This window comes from Camelus bactrianus, chromosome 5 (assembly GCF_048773025.1).
Source record: "Camelus bactrianus isolate YW-2024 breed Bactrian camel chromosome 5, ASM4877302v1, whole genome shotgun sequence".
Classification (NCBI taxonomy): Eukaryota; Metazoa; Chordata; class Mammalia; order Artiodactyla; family Camelidae; genus Camelus; species Camelus bactrianus.
Genome location: NC_133543.1, coordinates 22,193,124 through 22,214,005, shown reverse-complemented (window position 1 = coordinate 22,214,005; position 20,882 = coordinate 22,193,124). Strand labels below are relative to the sequence as shown.

The following is a 20,882-nucleotide window of genomic DNA, read 5'->3' as shown; positions in this document are numbered from 1 at the left end:
ATTTCTTCTCACCTTCCTTCTTTGGTTATTAACCAGAAAAATTTATTTAAGAAAACTAAAATTATTTAAAGACATGGCATCCAGTTCTAGAATAATATTGCACACTTATATGTGAAAAAAAATCAGATACCAATTGATAGGTCTATAATACACACATATATATAAACACTTTATTTTAATAATACTCTTTATCACTTCAATTTACATCATTCCATTATGAAAATGTTTAGAGAATATTTTTTCAAAACTCTAAATAAGCAGAGCTTTATCAATTAAATTTACAGCAATTCAGCCTTTAGAAATACATAATTCTTTATTTTACAATAATACTTCTCCTTTAAAAATCTGTCACGGTTTGTCACAGGTTTAAAGTACAAGGCACCTAATGCTATGAAAGGAAAATACAGTATATGTAGTGTAAATGATCCAGATCTCTTGTCAAATATCAGTTCTTTCTAAAGTTCAAATTTGTGTGAACATATTTGTTGCATAAATTAAACACTTTGTGTTGTTAATTTGTAATATTCTACAAAACTCAAAAAAGTAATCCATACCTATTATAGGCAGCTTATTTTAACATTTTACCTGTAAGAAACATTGATCTATATAGGTAAATGATTTCTTGAAAACATTTTCATAATATAGTCTAGCATTTAACAAATCATATGTGAAAATAAAGTCTCCAGAACATTAAAATTTTATTCCTTGATTAATTCAAATTATTTCATCAGCTGAATTCCTTGAGATGTGTAAGGCAGGTTGGTCCTTTAGATGGACTGTAGACTGAAACTTCCTATAACTGTAGTGATATGTACACAGCTACACAGCAAAGTACTTCATTATGAAAATGAAGAAATCAGATATGAGGAAAATATATTTTAGAGTTCCAAAGAACTGAAACTGTTATTTTTCAGACTAGGCACTGAAACATTTTTCTACAAAAACTTGCCAGAGATTGTCTCTTCGCTGTATATTGTTCCAGTATCAAGCTAAAAAATAAAACAAACACAATCACCATTAGATTTCAACTGTCATAGCTTTAGTTTTCTATAGTTTCTATTTTCAAAAGCAGATTATCTTAACATTGATATATGTATATATATCAAACACCATACATAGTTAATAATCATATACTAGAACTTGAGGTGAGTACTGAGAACTCATGAAAGTGAGTTCTACAGCACTGTCAAAGGCTGACATCCAATACTACTTCAAGATCACACAGTAACAGTTTCATTCAATTCCACCATTAGCCTTGTTGAGGCTGACTCCTGCCCAACCTGCCCTACTTTATTCTACTCTACTGGAGTTTATCTCCTTTAGTCTTCTCTATCTCCCCTTTATTCAGCACTCACTTCCAAAGATATCTAGGTGAGGGTGGGTATGAGTGTGAGGATCAGAATAATGCCCAGTATACTAGGGAGGGAAAATGCATTGATTATAGTATAAAAAGCTTTAAAGAGTATGTATTTGCATTTAAAAAAATTAAATATGACATAAAATACATATTTAGTTCTACTCTGTCCCCAAAGCCTCAAAAGACAATAAAGAGATTTGTTTTTAAGGAATAAACCACATGGACAAAGAGAAGAACAGACAAGAAAATAGCAGCTCTTAACTAGCAATGAAGATATACAATCAGATATCTCTGTAAGGAGGAGTAAGGAAACAACTAAAAATAGGCAGATCGGTACAAAGTTTATAGAAGAAGCACTTGGACATTCAGATATCCCCCCCTCACTTTTCACAGCTGATCAAGTGCCTCTTTATTTCAGGAGATCTGAGGTTTATTCTCTAAAAAGAATATTAAGAGAGGGTTTCTGGACTGGGGAAATGCCAGGCACAATCCTACATGGCTCAGGTAAAAGTAATATTTACATGGTCATAACCATGTAAACACTGATTACATGTCCATCCAAGACCACAGGATAACTGTACCGAGATGATGAGGATGTAGGAATGATACAGGGTTGCAAAGCAGGCAAGCTGGGTGGGAGCAGAGGAGGGGAAATTGCAAATAACCTCTCCTCATGTACCACAGTGGGAAAATCAACTGAAGGCGCCTGAAACTGAGAAATAAGAAACAGAAGTATAATCGTGGTACTTAGATGGGGAGGAAGATATCAAAAGAATGGATGAAGAGTTTAAAGTGTTTTCTCAGGGCAGGAAAAGAATGAAAGCAATATAGGCAGGGCAGGGGAAAGCTACATTGTGTAAGAAATCTTGCAAAACTCTAACCTTCCAACTATGTGCATGTATAGCCATCATAACAGTAAAAACTAGAATAAAAAATAACCAATCAAAGAAAAACACAAAACTAAGCCAAACAGTCTTAGGTTAGAAGTGAATTTACCATGAAGATAAGCTTAAGCTTTATAGCCAATTTGAGTGCAAAGAGTTGAGAGAAGTTGTTCAATGTTCTGGATGTGGAGAGGAAGCCCAGTTGTAATCAGGAAACATTTCAATATAAATTGTCTAAAGTTATCTCAGGAGAAAGTGACCAGAATCTACAGAATTTCAGTAATTTATTGTGATCCCTCACCCTAAAAGAATTTGCTTTTGTACCTAACAAAAATATGTGTTGGATATATTTCAAGCACGCATTAAGAGAAACACAAACTATCATGTACTGTCATGTAAGAAATACAAAAGACACTATTTCTTAAAATTCAAAAAAAATGTGGAAATGTTCTTGAAACATTGTTAAGTGAAAAGCATAGTTAGAGAATCAGGATATATATTGTGCCAGTTAAGGTAAATACACACACATGCATAGAGAAATGACTGGATATACACCAAACTACTACATTTTTTTCTTAAATTTATACTCAGAGAAAAAAATATTTTTCTAAAGTATATCATTAAATAAAATGATTACCCTAAGCATGAGTCTAAGTAATAGTTAAAACTTGGGTTCACTTGTGGTGATCATTTTGTAATGCAGAGAAATACCAAAATCACTATGTGTATACCTGGATTTAATATAGTGTTGTAGGTCAATTACACATCAATTTTAAAAAAGCAGTAGCTAAAAATTTTTAAATTGCTTTGATTATTTGATGGCATCATCTTGCCAATTTCTGCAAGAAAGCCTATTAGAATATTGATTGGATTGCATTCAATCTATAGATCAATTTAGGGACAACTGACTTCTTAATAGTAGGTCTTAACGGGTTGAGTTATTCAGTCCATGAATACATTATTATATTTCAGCATTTGTTTAAATCTCTAAATTTTTCTCTGAATTGTTTTTGTTTTCCATCTACAGGTCTTGCACAATGTCTCTTAAATGTATCTGTAAGTATTTTTAATAAAGTCTATTGCTTATGGAATAATTTTTCTTAATTTCATTTAATTATTGTTCACTACTACATATAGAAGGATTAGGAAGATATTCTATATATTGACACTGTATCTGTAACCTTGCTAAACTCACTCCAGTAATCTTTTTGTAAATCCCCTAGAATTTCTAAATATAATTGTGCAATCTGCAAATGAAGATAATTTTACTTTTTCCTTTTCAAAAAACAACAACAAAAACTTGGGAATCATTTAATTTGAGTCAGGTACTATATTGTTTGTATTTTAAACCTACCAAGTATTTAGTACTTCTCACAACTTTGTGAGGCATATTTTACTGCAACCCTATTTCACAAATAAGAAAACTGAGGCACAATGAGGTTAAGAACCTTGCATAGGGTCACAAGCTAGTACACAGAGAAGCGGAAATTGGATCCCAGGCAGTCTGACTTCAGAGTGGACTCCCTTAGCCTCTGGCTATACTGCCTCTCAAATGACTAATTACAGAAAATCAGTTCTGTATTTGAGCAGCATAAGAATTAGAACCTTACTCAACACTAACGCCAGCCAACATACAAACCTGGACTACAGACAACAGCTAACTAGCTCCATCCTCCTGAGAAACACCGTGCATAGGAATGAGACTCTCACATTGTTCACTATCTTCTGGAACCCTTAAAAAAAAAAAGGCAGTAGTTAAGGAAAACTTTAGAGCTGAAAGGAACTCTTAAAAATGATTTATTCCACTGGCTGAGGCTTGAGGTCAAAACTAAGACTAGGGCAAGATTTCTAAACAAATTATCCCGAGTTTTTTTAAAAAGTAGAACATAAAAAGCTTTCTCTCTTAAAAAGAAAGAAATTGAAAAAAGAAAAAGTTTGAGGCAATGTTATCATATTTCATTATGAATTTTGTTCAAACCAATAAACATTTTCTACATTTAAATTCATTACAACAAAATAGTAAGCACTTTGGTTTTACCTATGAATCAAAACTTTAAAAAAAAGAGCAATTATGAAGGAACTATCTTATCACCCATAGAATCTGAACAAATCATTTTATCTGACATTGTATATATAAAATTTTAGTAATTCTTCACAGAATCGCTAACAGCTAGGCCAGCATGACATGATTCCCGATTTACTCAGCAAACATTATTTTCCAACAATTTAAACGGGAGCTTAACCTACCTCTGAATTCGATGTTTCCTGCATATAAAGGCAAAAATTCTTCTGATTCCTACCATCACAGGATCCCAATTATTATAATGGCATAGAAGAGTTACAATAAAAAATGAAAAAAATACAGGGATAGCGCCTGCAAAAAATAACCAAGAAAACTGCACCTAAAAATAAGAGATAGGAAGAAAAACCCCACAATTAACAATAAGACAATTTCCCCTTAAACATAAGTTTTCCATTTGTGAAAACTTTCAGGAATAAAGTAAAACAAGAAAATAATACTAAGCATTGACAATATATTAAATATATTATTATTACATATTAAGATTCAGGACTTCGACATACTAACCACTTGCTTAAATTACCTACAAAAATACTTCTCTCTTGAAATACAGCCTAAAGGAAAGGCATGCTTTTCACTTATTAGTCAATGTACATCGGAACCAGAACTATGAAATTTTAAGCTTTTGTCTTACACATCACGTTGCCCATTTTTTTCTTTACTGCTTACTGCCAATTCTCAAGTTGATGCTTCCTGTTCAGTTTCTGAAGTCATCTTCCAAAATTCCCATTTTAAAAACGAGGTTATGCTATTCTGTGATATGTTGTGTTATGTTACAGCTCTTTTCTTAAGACATAAAACTCCTAAGTGAAACTTTTGCAAACCTTTTATTGATGAAATATAGCTTGATTATCTAGCAACAAATGAAAAAGATTCAAAAGGAAATCATGACAAAGTCTACAAATAGAAATACTTTTCCTAGGAAAACTGAGAAGAGAGGCAGCAGGCGGAGCCTCAGCAGCGAGGGTGAGAAGTCCTTGGATCACCAAGCCCGACCCTCCGATCCACCATTTTATCAGGGTTGTCAAGAAAATTAAAAATAATGAGATGCCAGAAAGTTACCAAAAAAAAACCAAAAACCCCAAAAAAACACTCTTTCCTTTCACTAGTTTACCTGTACCATCTAGATTCAACAAAGGAAGAAAAACAATTGCCAAGAAAGCCAGCACTGATTGACAACTGAGACGCAATACACTGGTGGTCTGCTTCCAAAATAATGACTAAAATGTAAGTCCTCTCTTTAAAATAGGGAAGAAAGTGTTTGCCTGTGCTTGCCCTCTTTAAATGTTAAAAAAAAAACAACCAAGGATTAGAATCAAAGGTAAGACTCCCTCTGGTGGGAAACATATACTATTCCATTTCATAGCACCATTAGTCAGAGCAAAGGGGCTTTGTGAGAATGTTTTTATTATGAGGGACTCATGATGCGTAACACAAGAATAACCACTGACAACATTTAATGTGCACATACTGCTTGTATGGTACATAATGGTACATACACACAGGCTATCAGCCTAAGAACACCCAGGAAAGAGCACTCAGTACTAAAAAGCCTTCACACCATCATCAAAGTATCGGTATAACATATTCTTGGAATCTTTGCCAGAATATTCTGTAATCTAGAAAAAACATGATGATCTTAAATGACCTAAGAACAGAAAAAGAATTTAAAATATGAGTGATGAGAGTTAAAAATGTGGATATAGTTGATAGAATGATTTCATGAATATTCAACTGCAAACCTATTTTATAACTGAATAAAAGCAAACGTTATAAAGGTAGGTAAAACCCTAGGTGACTTTTAAAGGCAAAGTTCACTTTTAACAATGCAGTTATTTATGTTACCACATAATAAAAAATTTTTAATTTCCAACAAGTTATGAAGGCAATTTTTTTAAAATGAAGATATTCATTAACAACGAAAGTTGCCTACATAAACAGAGAAGTCTAATTCTTGAATATATCTGAATATAAAGCTGAATATGATCAGGGATGCTTCCTGCTATACCAAGTATCAATAGGTTTAAAAAAATCTATTTTGCGCACAATAAATATTGTCGATTAAAGTTAAAATTTCAGAAGCTATATATAAATATGCTTGGCTATTAGAATCAAAAAAACCTATGAATGTAGCTTTCAACTATCACATCTCTATTGCAGCCCTGGGGCACACCCTGCTACTTTTCCCAAAAGGTATCTTCCTGCGCTCAATTTCCACCAACAGCCCAGCCTACTCATTTAACTGATTGCCTAATTCTGGATGTGAAGACAATCAAGAAAAGACCGTTGGTTATGCTTTTTTTTAATCAATTACACATACATACTTTTTTTTTTCTTGTGTCTCTTCCTCTTAAAATGTTTGAACAAATAAAACAATCATTTAATAAAATTAGGTCCCCTGCCACAGTTCTTTTTTAAAATAATTCCCTAAATTTCATCTTCAAGTCTTACTTTTCAAATCTGCAAAAAAGCTAGTACTTTCAAAATATCAGTATAGTAAAGTTCATTCACATAGCCATCTACCAAAATCCTCTAATAAGCAGCACTTCCCCAGTTTCACTAGAATAATTCTAGTTGACAGTCAAGATTATGACCCTGTGATGTGGAAGGACCTGGGTATTATTTAAATCTACAAGAGAATCTAATGATGTACAACTTTAGTGTTACATATATTTTATAATATTCACATTCTTTGAAAATACATGATATATGTAAGATAATTTTCAATTATGGAGATCTCCATTCTTAACCACGACAAATAAATAAGAACTTACTGAACCATAAAACAAAATTAAGTATCAGCACAGAATTGTTTTTTAAATAAAAGGGTACATATCACTGAAAGTATTATGCCTTTATCCTAAAAACTGCACAAAGATCTAAAGAAAAATAGCTTTAAAAATCTGATTATAACTTCTACACAGTATAAGCCTTTGAGCTTTAAATTCTATTAAACCAAACCACACACACACATCATTTTGTTACTTACTAGTTAGCATTAAAAGCTTACAAATATTGAAATGAGTGATAAAAAAACTAAACAACGTCTTTCAGCATTAGCCAGTGGTACACACCTCTTTTCTCCCTGGTACTACAGCACTAAAGAAACTTCTCCCTTCAGGCTGCTGGGTGGGACCTCCCCCACCACCCAGACTCTCTTTTCTGCAGCATTATTATCGTTATCAGTATTTATCACGAGAATCCCGCATCCAGACCAGGACTTCACAGAAGAGGGAAGGAGCATCTGCCCTGCTAGGCCGAGAGAGATGGGCATTCACTGAGAAACGACGTTATTCCTATGCTGCTCACGTCCACGGGATATTAGCATAGTGTTAAGGAATCTTCGGGGTTTACTTAGAAATCAAAACACTACTACTTATATGATAAAATACATCCTCTGCTCCATCCATATCACTGACTTACCAAAGGATGTTGAGAACAGAATCAGCTCCAGAACTGGAGAACTACATATAAAGATATTGTCTTTAATTCAGAAATTAAGGGCAGGTGGATATAGCTCAGTGGTAGAGTGCATGCTTAGCAAGCATGAGGTCCTGGGTTCAATCCCCAGTACCTCCATTAAAAAAAAAAAAAAAAGAATTTAGGAAAAAAACTGAAAAACTAAAGATGTATATAAAATTAAATTAAATTTAAAAAAAGAAAGGCTAAAGATGCAACAGATTATCCATTTCTCTGGTACTTTCTATATTTCTATGTAGTAAAACACCTTGGAAGAGAAGGCATCAAGTATTACTCATGGTCATTTCCCTTAAAATTTAGTCACATTCCTTAACTTTCATTAGCTCAGTTTTAATAATACACCTAAAATATCTAATAAATAGTTTGCCTTACCTTTTGCATACACATGTCGGCTATTATGGACAGAGGTATTGTGAGGCTTAGTGCAAGTGTGCCTATCAATGATGAGGTAAGAAAGCAGCCCCTAAAAAGAAAAAAAGAAAATTCATATTTCCACATAAAAAAAGTAAAAGAACTAAAGAAAAACAATGATCAAAGACTATCTATCCTGCAATATAGGTGAGAGAGATCAGGAGCAAAAACAACAACTTAAGATGGACTAAGACATAATAAAAAATAAAGTTACTAAGATGATTCTTAAAATTTATCTTCAAATATTAAAAATCCAATATATAATTATAAAAATTTCAAAAGACTTTATGCTACTCTCTAGTACTTACAGATGTTATTCAACTTTGAATGTATAGCTTTTATTAACATTTTTTAAAAAACTGTCAAGAGCTCTTATGGTTTTGTGACAATGATACTTAGCCAACAAAGGAAACAGCTGTACTAAAATTTCAGAATACTTCACAAGATAGATTTTAAGAAAGTAATATGCCAATAGGTGAGTCTGTCATCAAAGCAAAAATATCTCACCCTCACCAAAAACTGAAATAGTCTTTAGATGCGTATTGCTCTTTTGGTTTGGCTTAATAATAATAATAAAAAAACTGAATAGTTTTTATGGCTATTTCCTTGCTATTTTCCATTTTTCTAGCAACTGTCCTAACCAAAACCTAAGCTCTATTTTCACCTTGAACTATCAATATGGGTATCAAATTCTGAAATACCAACTGCATATAATTTTGTCTAGTTGAAGGGGAAAATGAAGAAAAGTATCATATTGAGTACACAAGCCATATCCATAGTATGCTCCCGTTTGTATGTTAAAAGTAAATCCAGTAGGAAGGGGTAGGATTAAGAAACTGGTATCTATGGACAATTTTGTAGAAGGCTTAGAAGTTAATCTTGGTTGCCTCTGGGGAAAAGGTATGAAAATTGGGTAGAAGGGAGATTATCTTTTATTGTAATCATTTTGTACACTTTGGTATATTATTACTCTTTAAATTTCAAAAAAGTTAAATACAAAAAAATTCTAAAACATGTTATTTATTATTTCTTTAAATGTAAAATTTTCCAAGGAAGCAAACTCAGAAAGCTCACATAACAGAAAGATTGCATGTGTCACAACTCTTATTTATTCATCCTCAAAGCCTACATTAAATTCTGCTGAATATAATAAAACTCAATTGTACATGTTCATTAAAAATACAAAGCTCTCGACAAAGAATGAGTATTTTAATATTTGTAAGTGGCAGTCCACGTTTACTGAGTCTCAACGTAATAGGAACCATACTAACCACTTTTCTAGTCTAATATCCCCCCAAAATTGTTATTTCTTTCAAATACATAAAAATTCCTTGCTTTGATTTAAACTAAACTTAGACAAGTAGAGAATACAAATTTGTATTAAAATACAGTGAGTGAATAATTATTTAAAGCATATGGTTCACTGGGTTGAACCCTATAAAACTGCCATCAGAAATGGTTGAAAATCAACAATTCCTTGCAGTTCAACTAAGTTCAATCAAAACACTACCAGGTAGTAGTTCTATCTGCCAGGAAGGAACCAGGAGTGGAGAGAGGCAAGAGAAATGACAGAACAAAAAAAGGGATAGAACAAAAGAACAAGAGACATAAGATATATATCAATATATATATCAAATCAAGTATGTAATACTTTTTGGTTAAAAAAATAAGCGCCTAAAATAATTGGAACACAGTGAGCAAATGGACTTTGATATCAAAGAGTTTCAGATCAGCAAAGGAATATAAGATAATTACATAAATTACTACAATATAAAGTAAATCTTTAAGTACTACTTGAAAGGCAGTGAGTGTGGAAGATATGAAGAAAATAGAGGTATTTCCTTCATTGGCGAGGGGAGAGAAGTGTAGGCAGAGAGCATTAAGGAAGTCTTCATGGAAAGGCTATTTCTGATGCAGTCTTTTACAAAGGAAAACTAGTCAGTAGTCTTCACTGGCATATAATAAAATTCATTTCAGAGTTTAAGTACAATTTCTGTTTCTTTTTAAGTTCCTATTAGATGGAAACAGGACTAAGTTATCAAGCGCTATATTTGAAAGCTTTCTTAAACTCCATATATGATATCACCTTCAAACTACTTTAAGATCATTGTCACATATCCACATATTTGATATTACAATATATCAAAGTATGCTAAAAATCTCAAGTTAATCAGAGTTCAGGGTTTACATATCTGCCTAACCCAAATGAAAAGCCTTAAGAATCAACAAAACAAAAAAGTCTATGAACAACCAGACATTCCAAAGTCTCTTGAATAAGCAAAATCTCCTAGATTCTCACTTAGGACTCACGTATTTCTACCTGGGATATGCACCTAAGTGTGGATGTCCATTAGATAACAATGCCTTTAATTAGCATAATACTCTACTTTCTAAAACAGTCTTACAAATTTAGATCATTCACATTCATATATTGATTCAACAAATACTTATGAGCTCCTTCTATGTACAAGCCACTACTCTATGCAATGAGTACACAGAAGTTAAAACACAACACACAGCTCCCGCTCTAATGGAACTACTCTATTAAGTGGTAAGTATGTGGGGTGGAAGGTGCACAGGAGGGGTCGTCAGAAGATAGAAGAAATACAAATGCTGAAACTAGCCAAAGGTCAATAAACTCGTAACTAATAAATCACAGGGTAATAAACAGTACATACCACAACCACAGGAACTCTGAGAGAACTGTTCCAATAAGGCCATTAATGATAATGCACATCAGTACCACTTTATTGGGAAACTCAAAGTCCTCAAATCCAGTATAATGAAGTAAAAAGAAACCTGGCCATAAGAGCAGCAGATTAAAGAGACCCACAAAACCTGAATATATATAAAAGAGACAAAAGTTAGTAACTGTGATTTATCTCGATTTTCCAAACTTATAACTCTATAATCAGAAAACATTAGATTTTGCACAAAAGGCTTCAACAGGTTTCCTTAAATGGAATGTCTGTTACTTTGTTTTTAAGTAAGTCCTGTGGAGAGATGAACATGAGAAAAAACTTTTATCAAGCAACTGGTGGTCACTGAGTCTTTGAGGTTCAATTATCCCCACTGCGTGGAGTAACTATTGCAGAATAAACCATTTACAACAATTCAAAAAGAGTGGTTGTTAACCTTAGACTTAATGATATAGTATCCTAGAACTTGAAGGAATAACTGGTGTGTGTATGTTGTATATTCAGCCTAATTATTAAGAGGAACTAGATGGTTTACTCTCTGATTCAACTCATACGTATGTTTAAAGCACCCATGCTATGCTGGGAACAATGGAGAAGGGTTCCAAAAATAAGATAAAATTATTGGTTCTTGCCTTCCCAGAGCTTATAAACTAGTTTGTGAGATTATATACATACACGTAGCTATTTAAGTCTGAAGTAAGCATGGTCTGACTATGTGTGAAGGAAGGCTATAACATTTAGTGGGTAGTGTGTGCTCTGACTGGCTTGGGTTCCAATCCCAGCTTTACCATTCACCAGTACTATAATCTTTAGGTAAACTTTAGGCAAGATGCAGAACCTCTTTAAGCTTCAGTTTTCCAATCTATAGGTGTACAATACGATTTAATTAGGTTACTAGGAAGATTAGGTGAACATACAAAATACAGCACAGTACCTGGCAAAGAGTAAACAGTTAATAAAGGCTAGCTATGGATTATTATAGAAATGAAGCTTTAGATGACTACATACATGTGAATGTAAAGAAAAGATAAACTTTTATAGTAATTTTTATTGGACTTTCTATATAGTTTAACATCACAGTTCTACTAGGAGATCCAGTGGTAACTACAGAGCTTTCTTAAAAGAAAATTAAATTACAGTAGATAAGTATTTAATAATTGCTGCTAAATACTAAATATGTATTTAGGGTGCCTAGTTAAATCCTGATAGCACTGGAGTACACACTCTCAATCTGCTGCTTAAGACACACAGCACGTTCCTTCTCTGAAGTCTTTAGAGAGCAACCAAATCTGCCTTTCCCAGGAAGTTCCCCCAACGTCCCCACTCCACAGCCTCTGCAGCCAACAACTGATAGATGGGGGATTCACAGGGCCAGCCCTCAAATCCTAATGGCTCCAGGACAGGACAGCTCTGAGAGTGCCTAGACATATGACCCGCTCCTGTTCCCGCTATGCTCCTCGCCCTGGCACCTGCAACAAAATGGACCAAACCCCAACTGTAGCTGAGATCACATGATTCTCTCCCCTGCTCTATCCCGCTTCTCTTACTCCCCTGCCAGTCCTTCCTGGGGAGCACCCCCTCAATGCATCTCCCACACCAAATCCCCGTCTCACACCCTGCTTCTAGGAAAACCAACTTAAGACGCCTGGTGATAAAAATTTTTTAAAAACAAAACAACACACAGAAGGCTCGTATAACATTAAAAAGTTGTTCTAATTAAAACACCAAAATTTGGCATTATCAAGAACCAAATCTCTTTTCTGTTCCCTGAACTATCAAGTCTATGAGATCCCACACAAATTAACAACCTTTGGATCTAGAGATAAAAAGTCCAAATCATTTCACCTGTTCTCCAGACCCTCCAGAATGCAGCCCACATACCTTCCTATTCCTCCCTAAGGTCAACGCTCCAGCACAATCACACGGATCTACTCACTATTCCTGCTCTGCCCGGCTCACTTCCCCTGCCCACAGACCCCTCCACATCCCAAGCCTGTCTATTCTAAAGCCCAGGTCAAATCCATATTGCTTTACATATCATGTCACATATGAAGAAGATCAATCAAGCTATGTGTCTATGTGCACTCCTTTCCAATAAAAATAAGCAATTTATCCTGAAGGTTGCCAATCTTAAAAAAGAATACTGAAAAAATATTAGTATTTCATTCCATTCCAGATGGAATTTTTTTCTAGGACTCTAAAAAAAGACATCATTAAAATTATTTCCATATTTAAGGTATATTTGTTGAATTCTGTACTTGAAAGGAACTTAAGTGATCACCCCATCTGGTGGCTTTTCAAAGGTTTTATTTTTGTTAATCTTTAGGTGCAGATATCCAAACTATTTTTAGTAGAAAAATCTCCTCTACAAATTAAATTATAACAAGAAAAATCTTTTCTACAAATTAAATTATAATGCAAAGCAAAACAACAACAAAGCTGAACTGCTCCAGCAGAAGCAGCAAAGGAGTCTGAGAACCAGACTCAAACGTGCAAATCCACCTCCTTCCAGTCTTCCCAGGATCCTCCGTAAATCAGTTTGGAACTTACTAATCTAGTCCAACCTTCTCGTTTTCAAGTTGAGTATGAGATAATGAAGTTGTAACAGCTAGAGTCCAGGTCTTCTGTTTCCCTGTAGGCTGTACTTTGAATTCTCATCACCAGGCTTCTTTATCTATTGATATTCAGGTATCTTATGGAAGATAATATGCTCTTCTTTTGCAATCTTAGATATCACAAGTTCTTACTGAGCTGATTTCAGGTAAAGGAGAATTCATAAATCCTATCATGTATTCACCAAAATTAAGAATTGATGCCAGAAAATGTAACTGGATATTTTGAACATCTATGTTATAAAAGAGTCTGAATTTTAAAGATAAAGTGCAAGTGGAAAACTTTAAGTCACCTAAAATTTTCAATAAAAATAAGTACACAGACTGGAACAGCATTACACGTACCATTTTGGTACGTATAATGCTTCAATCCTATGCTTCTAACAATTCAAAAATGGCAAAATGTATAGTACAACAGGTATACTCTCACACGCTTCTAACAGCACAACCTGTCATATCAATGAAGAAGATACCCGATTCATGGGCTGAAGACATTAATTCGAAAAAGGTGTTAGAAGGAGTTTCTTTCTTTACTCCATACTGAGGGAATGAGTCTTTCCTCACAGGTGCACAACTGTGCAGAACAAGGTAAAAGAAAAACACTGAGATTGGATTTTACATAATCTTTAAAATCTAATGGTTTTATAACTGAATCACTATGCTGTACAGCAGAAACTAATACAATATTATAAATCAACTATACCTCAATTTTAAAAATGTTAAAAAAAAATCATATTGGGGGAGTGGGGAGGGAGACTTATTCCCTATTCCCTCAAAAAAGCAAAAATGAAACCCTAAGTTAATCAATCACAGTAAAGAGCCTTACAAGTTAAATATATTCTTACCAAAAAACATTGGAATATCCAACTTATCTTCTCTGTCTACTTTTCTCTTAATCATAACAATATAGACAGCATAGAGCATAGCTCCAACAAGAGACCAAATGGAACCTGTGTAAAAATCAATATAATTTAAAGCATTTGTTCATTAACTCATTCAACACACGTTTATTTAAAATGTGACAGTCAGATCCTATTTCAAGAAATGAATATTCAGATATGAAAAGATAAAGTATAGCCCACCTAATCCATATCCTCTAGGAATACAGGAAGGATTTTAAAGTATAAACAAATTAATGCAAAAACATTCACCTCAATGATCTAATCAATCCCTACACGTTGTAGTACCAAAGCTCATACAAAGTTAACACTTTGGTACTGAATTTTGAAATGCCTTCCCCTACATACACAATTTTGACACAGCCACCTTAACATCGCTTCTTCCCTCTCCGAGCTGTTGTCTATATTCTCCCCACTGCCATGTTCAAGTCCCTGTTAAAGTCCCACCTCTGCCACCAAGTATCCTCTTTCAACTCCACTGAATTTCCATCCTCCTTGTCTTCTATTTTAGACAATTTAATACTTACTATAGTCAAATATGGTATTATTTTATTCTCTAGGGGCTTCATTTTGTCAACTGCATAACTGATTAAAATGAAGAACCCCTTGACAAATGCAAACACATAATTTATACTTTTTAATGTTCTAAAATATCTAATATAAATGTAGGGCTCATAGTACATGCATAATAAATATTGATCCTCTTTAATACATTAACTTGTTCTCAAAAACAGTTAATTAAGTAAGCCTTTAAAAACAGCTATATAAGGTGCTATCTGCCAAGTGACCATATTCAATACATTAATCAATTATCCAAAAGTCCAATGTCTCATTAAAACTATTTATTATTACTATTATTATTACTATTAAACTTTTTTTTTTTTAAAGCAAAGGGAAAGCCAGTCAACAAAATCTCACACACATGACAAACATTTATTGTTCTACACGTACAAAGCTGCTCTGGGTGAGAAAGAAGTGAGACAGTTCATGATACAGCTCTCTGGGCAGTAAATAGGAATAATTAGAAAGCATTGTTCTACTCAAGAAACTTTAAATATCTAAATAAAGTATTCAGAGGGAAATCAACTAAGCTGGATTATGATTACCTTTCTTTTGTAAATCTAAACAATGGATCAAAAACTGTTTACCACAGTAGTAACTGTTTCAGGTAAGAATCAAAAGTAAATGACATAAAAAGGAATTTAAAAATGCCATCTGCAGCAACATGGATGGACTTAGAAATCGTCATTCTAACTGAAGTAAGCCAGAAAGAGAAAGAAAAATACCATATAGCACTCATATGTAGAATCTTAAAAAAAAGGGGGGGGGGCACTACGAACTCAACTACAAAAAAGAAACAGACTCCCAGACATAGTTAACAATTTAATGGTTACCAGGGAAAGGGGGTGGGAAGGGATAAATATGGGATTTTGAGATTTATAAATGTTAGCCATTATATATAAAAATAGATTAAAAAAAATTTCTTCTGTATAGCACGGGGAACTATATTCAATACCTTGTAGTAACCTTTAATGAAAAAATATGTGAATACAAATATCTGTATGTATATGCATGACTGGGACACTGTGCTGTACATCAGAAACTGACACACTGTAATTGATGTACTTCAATCAATCAATCAATGTAAAAAATTTAAAAGAAAAAGTGAATGACAAAATTAGCAAGTACAAGCATGATGGACAGGATATTTGTACAGTCTCAGTATCTCTTACAAGATGCCTATTACTTATAAAGGGAAAAATTAGTAACCACTCTGGAGCAACTTGACAGAGACCACTTTAAAATTAACATCACACATAAGGGAACAAATCAACTTCATGTGCCTTCTGATATGAGGTACTTATGAGGACGCAATATCACTTCCATGGAATTCTTACCAAAAATGTACAAGCTCAAATCAACCATGAGGAAATATCAGACAAACTCAAATTGAAGGACTTTCTACAAAATAAGTGGACAGTATCCTCCAAAAATATTAAAGTTATGAAAGATTAAAAACAAAAATGCGGGACAGTTCTAGTTTAAAGAAAACTATGGAGACATGACAACAAAATGAACAATTGATCTTATACCAGAAAAAGAACATTAGTGGAAAAAGCTGGAGAAAGTTGAAGAGGATCTACAGACTAAATAAAAAATATTTATCAATGAATCAACGTTAACTCCTGATCTTTAAACCTGTACTGTAGTTATGTACATAGTAAATGGTTAAAGGGAATCTGGGTGAAGGCTATCTGAGAGTTCCGTGAACTATTTTTTAATTTTTTTACCTTATTTCCAAAGGAGAAGTTTTTTTAGAAAGGCTTTGTCAGTGCCTGTGTGTGTGTGTGTGTGTGAATGCCTGCCTGTGCGTGTACATGCACACACGTGATGATGTGCACAGAACTTTCTTGGACACTCTCACAGAAAAAACGCGGAGTCAGATACTTACCAATTGTGTCTCTTCCAGCAGATTTTTCAGACCCTGACAGGTTTACCAGCACAACACCTCCGATGCTAGGAGAACAATCAGTCATTACTGATGAGCAAAATAATAAATTTCTTAAAGAGACTAATCTTAAAGACAAAAATTATTTACAAATAATGAAGACTAATCTCAACTCTGGGTAAAACTATCAAAGAATTAATGATTTGATTAATAATATCCTATAATATTATCAATATAGTGTAAGTGTTCTATTAACTCGTTTAATCCACATAAAATGCCCAATATTACCTTAAAAGAAAGGTATTATTATTATTATTATTACCATTCCCATTTTACACATGCGAAAAATAATGCACAAAGAAATGAAGTACTTTGACTAAAATCACACAACTGGGATTGAAACGCAGGAAGTCTACTTCCAGAGTCCAGTGTTCTTATGTGCTATGCTATCTTCTGCCTTTCAGTCAGGAAAAAATTAACCAACTTGACATCCCTCTTCCAATCTTTTTTGGAAATATATATATATATATAAAATCCATATAAACCTAACAATGGCACTAAATTACTTACTTATTGGTAAAATAGAAATTAACAGTAAAACTATCCTTAAATATTTAAATAATTAAGTTAATCTCATTACTTTAATGGATAAATATAAGACTGAATTAAAGATGTAGAGAAATCAGAGATCATTCCTTCATTATTGTTGCTTATTGAGCTAAACTCTGGGTTAAGCGATGAACAAGAGATGTGGTTCCTGTCTTCACTGTCTTTCTATGTCTATGCATCTTCTACTTTTACTAAGACAATGCAAAGAAAAGTTAGAAATAGGCATGAATTTTGAACAAAGTTGGATAAGCCTCATTATTTCCCTAAGAAAAATATACTGTATTTCCTTAATGTAAAAATATATTTGGCTAAAACATGGGCCAATCATGCAAAAGAATAAATTCCTATAAAGCCCAAATGGTAAATTAGTTGGTTCAAACAGATTGTCCAGAGAAACTACCATGGTCAATTTACCCTTACATCTAAAAAGAAAAACAGAATAATAAGGACTAGCACCTATGTGACAGCCAAGGGTCAGGCTCTATGACACTGACTTTTTATATACATCCCTCCAAACTTCAGAATGAGACTGCAAAGTGGATTATACTATTATCATTCTGTCATCCAGGAAATCCTCTCAGAGAGTTCAAGGGAAGTACCCAAGGGCAAAGAGCAGGGCTCTGATTCAAACCCAGTTCTGCTGGCTCAGAAACACTAATCTTTCCCATAAATCATTCTGCTACCTTTTCTGATTTCTGATTTTCTCTCACAAAAACAACAGCTTCATTAAACCAACACATCCTTTTTGAGTACTGACTGTGAGTGAACCCCTATGCTAGACCTTTGGTGACACAAAGAAGTATAAACAAGGCTTTTTGGCCTTCAAGGGTTTACACTCTCGTAGGGAAGACAAGAAAAACATACACAAAGTTAAATAAAAATAAAGGATTTCAATATAATTGATAATACTTACATATGGTATTATAAATACAGTAATACAAAAGTGCCAGATGACTTGTACAGAAAATAACCGTAAGACTGAGGCTGAGACAATCAGAAAAGACTGCATGTTAAATTTCTAGAAGTGGGAGAAAGAAAAACTAAAACCTAAACAAAAGAGGGAACTTGTTTTAGGAAAAGGAAACAGAAACTTGGGAGGTTATGAAGATTAAAGTGTCACATGCAGTTAAATGTGAACATCAGTACAACACTTAGTAAGTCCACAGTCCCCTGAATGGGAACCAAAGCTGCTTTGGGGTCCTCCCTCCAATTACCCTCCCAGGAAGGACTGAAAAACTAGCCAAGGATGTGATGCAGGGCTGAGTAGCATGATGTCCATTTAAAACCTTCTTTTACCCTCATCTTTCTTTGCCAATACAGTATATTATAAAGTATCCTCTATCACTACCAAAAATGTTTTAAACATCACATTTTTAAGCAGAGTAAACTAGCTATTACACTATATTCTTACCTTAAAATTACAGCTAGTAGTTTAGAAAGAGTAAACCTATCTCCACTGTTACTTGGAAACAATGCAGCAAGGATTAAGGTAAAAAGTCCTATGGAGAGAAAAGGATAAAAAAAAAAAGATACATTAGCTTAAAGACTGTCAAAATTATTTACTACCAACTTGATTATTTAAATAAGTAAATCACATACCTAACTTTTAAACTCATTTTTGTCATTTTTAAATTACTAAGAATAAGACTGCAGATACTAAGGCTGAAATGTTCGAAGATCATACACAAACACAGCCTTTAAACGAAACCATGTTTATTTCAACCATACAGATCACATATAGTCCTATTTATTTTAAAACTAGTAAGAAAGTTAAACTGAGCACTCAGAGTAACTATGACTTCATCATAATGAAGCATGTGTGCTAAAGTTATTTTTACAGCTTCAAAACTACTTCTTTTATCTTCCAGATTTGGAAGGTGATTCAATTTTAAAAATAAAACACCTTACATAGGGCAAATTATAGTTCTGAAATAATTACATTGGCAATTACATTTAGCCAAAGGATTGAGGAAAAGATCTATATAAAGAACGTGCGAAAGGAAAGACAGCTACAATACAAAGAGTGAGCCTATAAACTTTAATATATTGTTGCATAAAAAAAACTGAAAAGTACTGGAAGGAATACAAATAGCAGGTAAAGCTGTAAAGATCAAGTAGTAATTGTAATACATGAATATACATTAGAAAGAATGAAATGATATATAAGAAGCTAAAAATGCATGCATATGTATACATATAAATCAGAAATAGATCTCGATTTATAATACAGATTTTGAAGACAAATTTCTTACCAGAAGTTGAGGACAAAATATTGACTATAGCAACCTGTGTGTCTGAAAGTGCTTCTTGATATGACAAGTTTGCCAAAAACCACTAAAGAAACAGAAAATAAAGTGAAACTTAATGAATGACATGTTTGTATCTGTCATTATAATTTATAGTCCCCTCCTTTTCTTTTCCCCCTAAACACTGTTATCATAATAAGTTTTAAAATCTGCTTTGGATTGAAAAATCACGGCCCAAAAAGAGGACAAACATTTATATCAGACCTAAGATCACCGTTATCCAATTTCCCTTATGAAATTAATAATAGTTGGTTAAAAATGAGCACTGTTTAGGTTTTTATTAAAATGAGGGTTAATTTAATATCAAATCAACTTTGAAATCTGCTTTATCCAAGCACTGATAGCACTCTATTAAGTTTATCTAAATCAAATTTAAGTCGGGGGAAATTCTCAAACATTAAAATATATGTACAGATGAATATAGCATGACAAGAAATCAACTGACAAAGGTGATGCTTAAGAGGACAGATGGAACTAGCCAGACTGACAGACAGAAGGCCAAGTTCACTTTGGAAATTTTAAAATGTGCAAGAAAACTGGATGTTTCTCTGATTCTGTTTGGAGACATAACACAAAGAGTTCTCATAACTTTGGATATAATAAAGGAAGTCTTCCAGTTATGAGGATTTTTTTTCTTCTTTCTTCCCTTTTGCTCATCTAAGCTAGGATATTCTTATATTCCCTACCCTGTGCCTACCATGATTTAGAGAATAAGAAATGACCTCTTTTGAGGAAGTGTGTGTGGGGGGTGTGTGTGTGTGTGTGTGTGTACATCCAAAGTTCATTTATTTTCACTGCTATCAGATATTCTAATGGGTACTACCACAACTCATCCACTTTTCTGTTGAGGGACACTTTTTGACTATTTCAAACAATGCTACCAAGATCATTCTATTATACGCCCCCTGGGGCATATGTACATGAGTGTCATTAATGCAGTATATATACTAAGCAGCAGATTGCTGGGTCAAAGCAAATTAAATGCCTGTCTAACTGTTTTTGCCAACTCTGTTACTAAAGCAGATTGGCTAGATAATCATATTTCACTGAAGAATGATTTGTTTCCATTAAGAGAGGAATATCTCTTGATCTCCCT

General features: G+C 33.5%; 1 protein-coding gene across 3 annotated transcripts in view; it reads right to left on the bottom strand.

Annotated features, from left to right (window-relative positions):
- Positions 1 to 143: 143 nt before the first annotated feature.
- The window catches only part of SLC35F5 (solute carrier family 35 member F5), a 32,788-nt gene continuing 12,049 nt past the window's right edge, over positions 144 to 20,882 (bottom strand). For 2 of the 3 annotated variants that reach the window (XM_010973246.3, XM_074363536.1), the window contains exons 8-16: positions 19,733 to 19,814; positions 18,892 to 18,979; positions 16,875 to 16,939; positions 14,369 to 14,473; positions 10,891 to 11,050; positions 8,174 to 8,264; positions 4,489 to 4,643; positions 3,881 to 3,974; positions 144 to 989 (exon numbers count right to left, since the gene is read on the bottom strand). In XM_010973246.3, coding sequence (XP_010971548.2) covers positions 3,899 to 3,974; positions 4,489 to 4,643; positions 8,174 to 8,264; positions 10,891 to 11,050; positions 14,369 to 14,473; positions 16,875 to 16,939; positions 18,892 to 18,979; positions 19,733 to 19,814 — 822 coding nt within the window. In that variant the 3' untranslated portion in view covers positions 144 to 989; positions 3,881 to 3,898. The remainder of the gene's footprint in view (positions 990 to 3,880; positions 3,975 to 4,488; positions 4,644 to 8,173; positions 8,265 to 10,890; positions 11,051 to 14,368; positions 14,474 to 16,874; positions 16,940 to 18,891; positions 18,980 to 19,732; positions 19,815 to 20,882) is intronic. The other variant, XM_074363535.1, reaches the window with a different exon arrangement.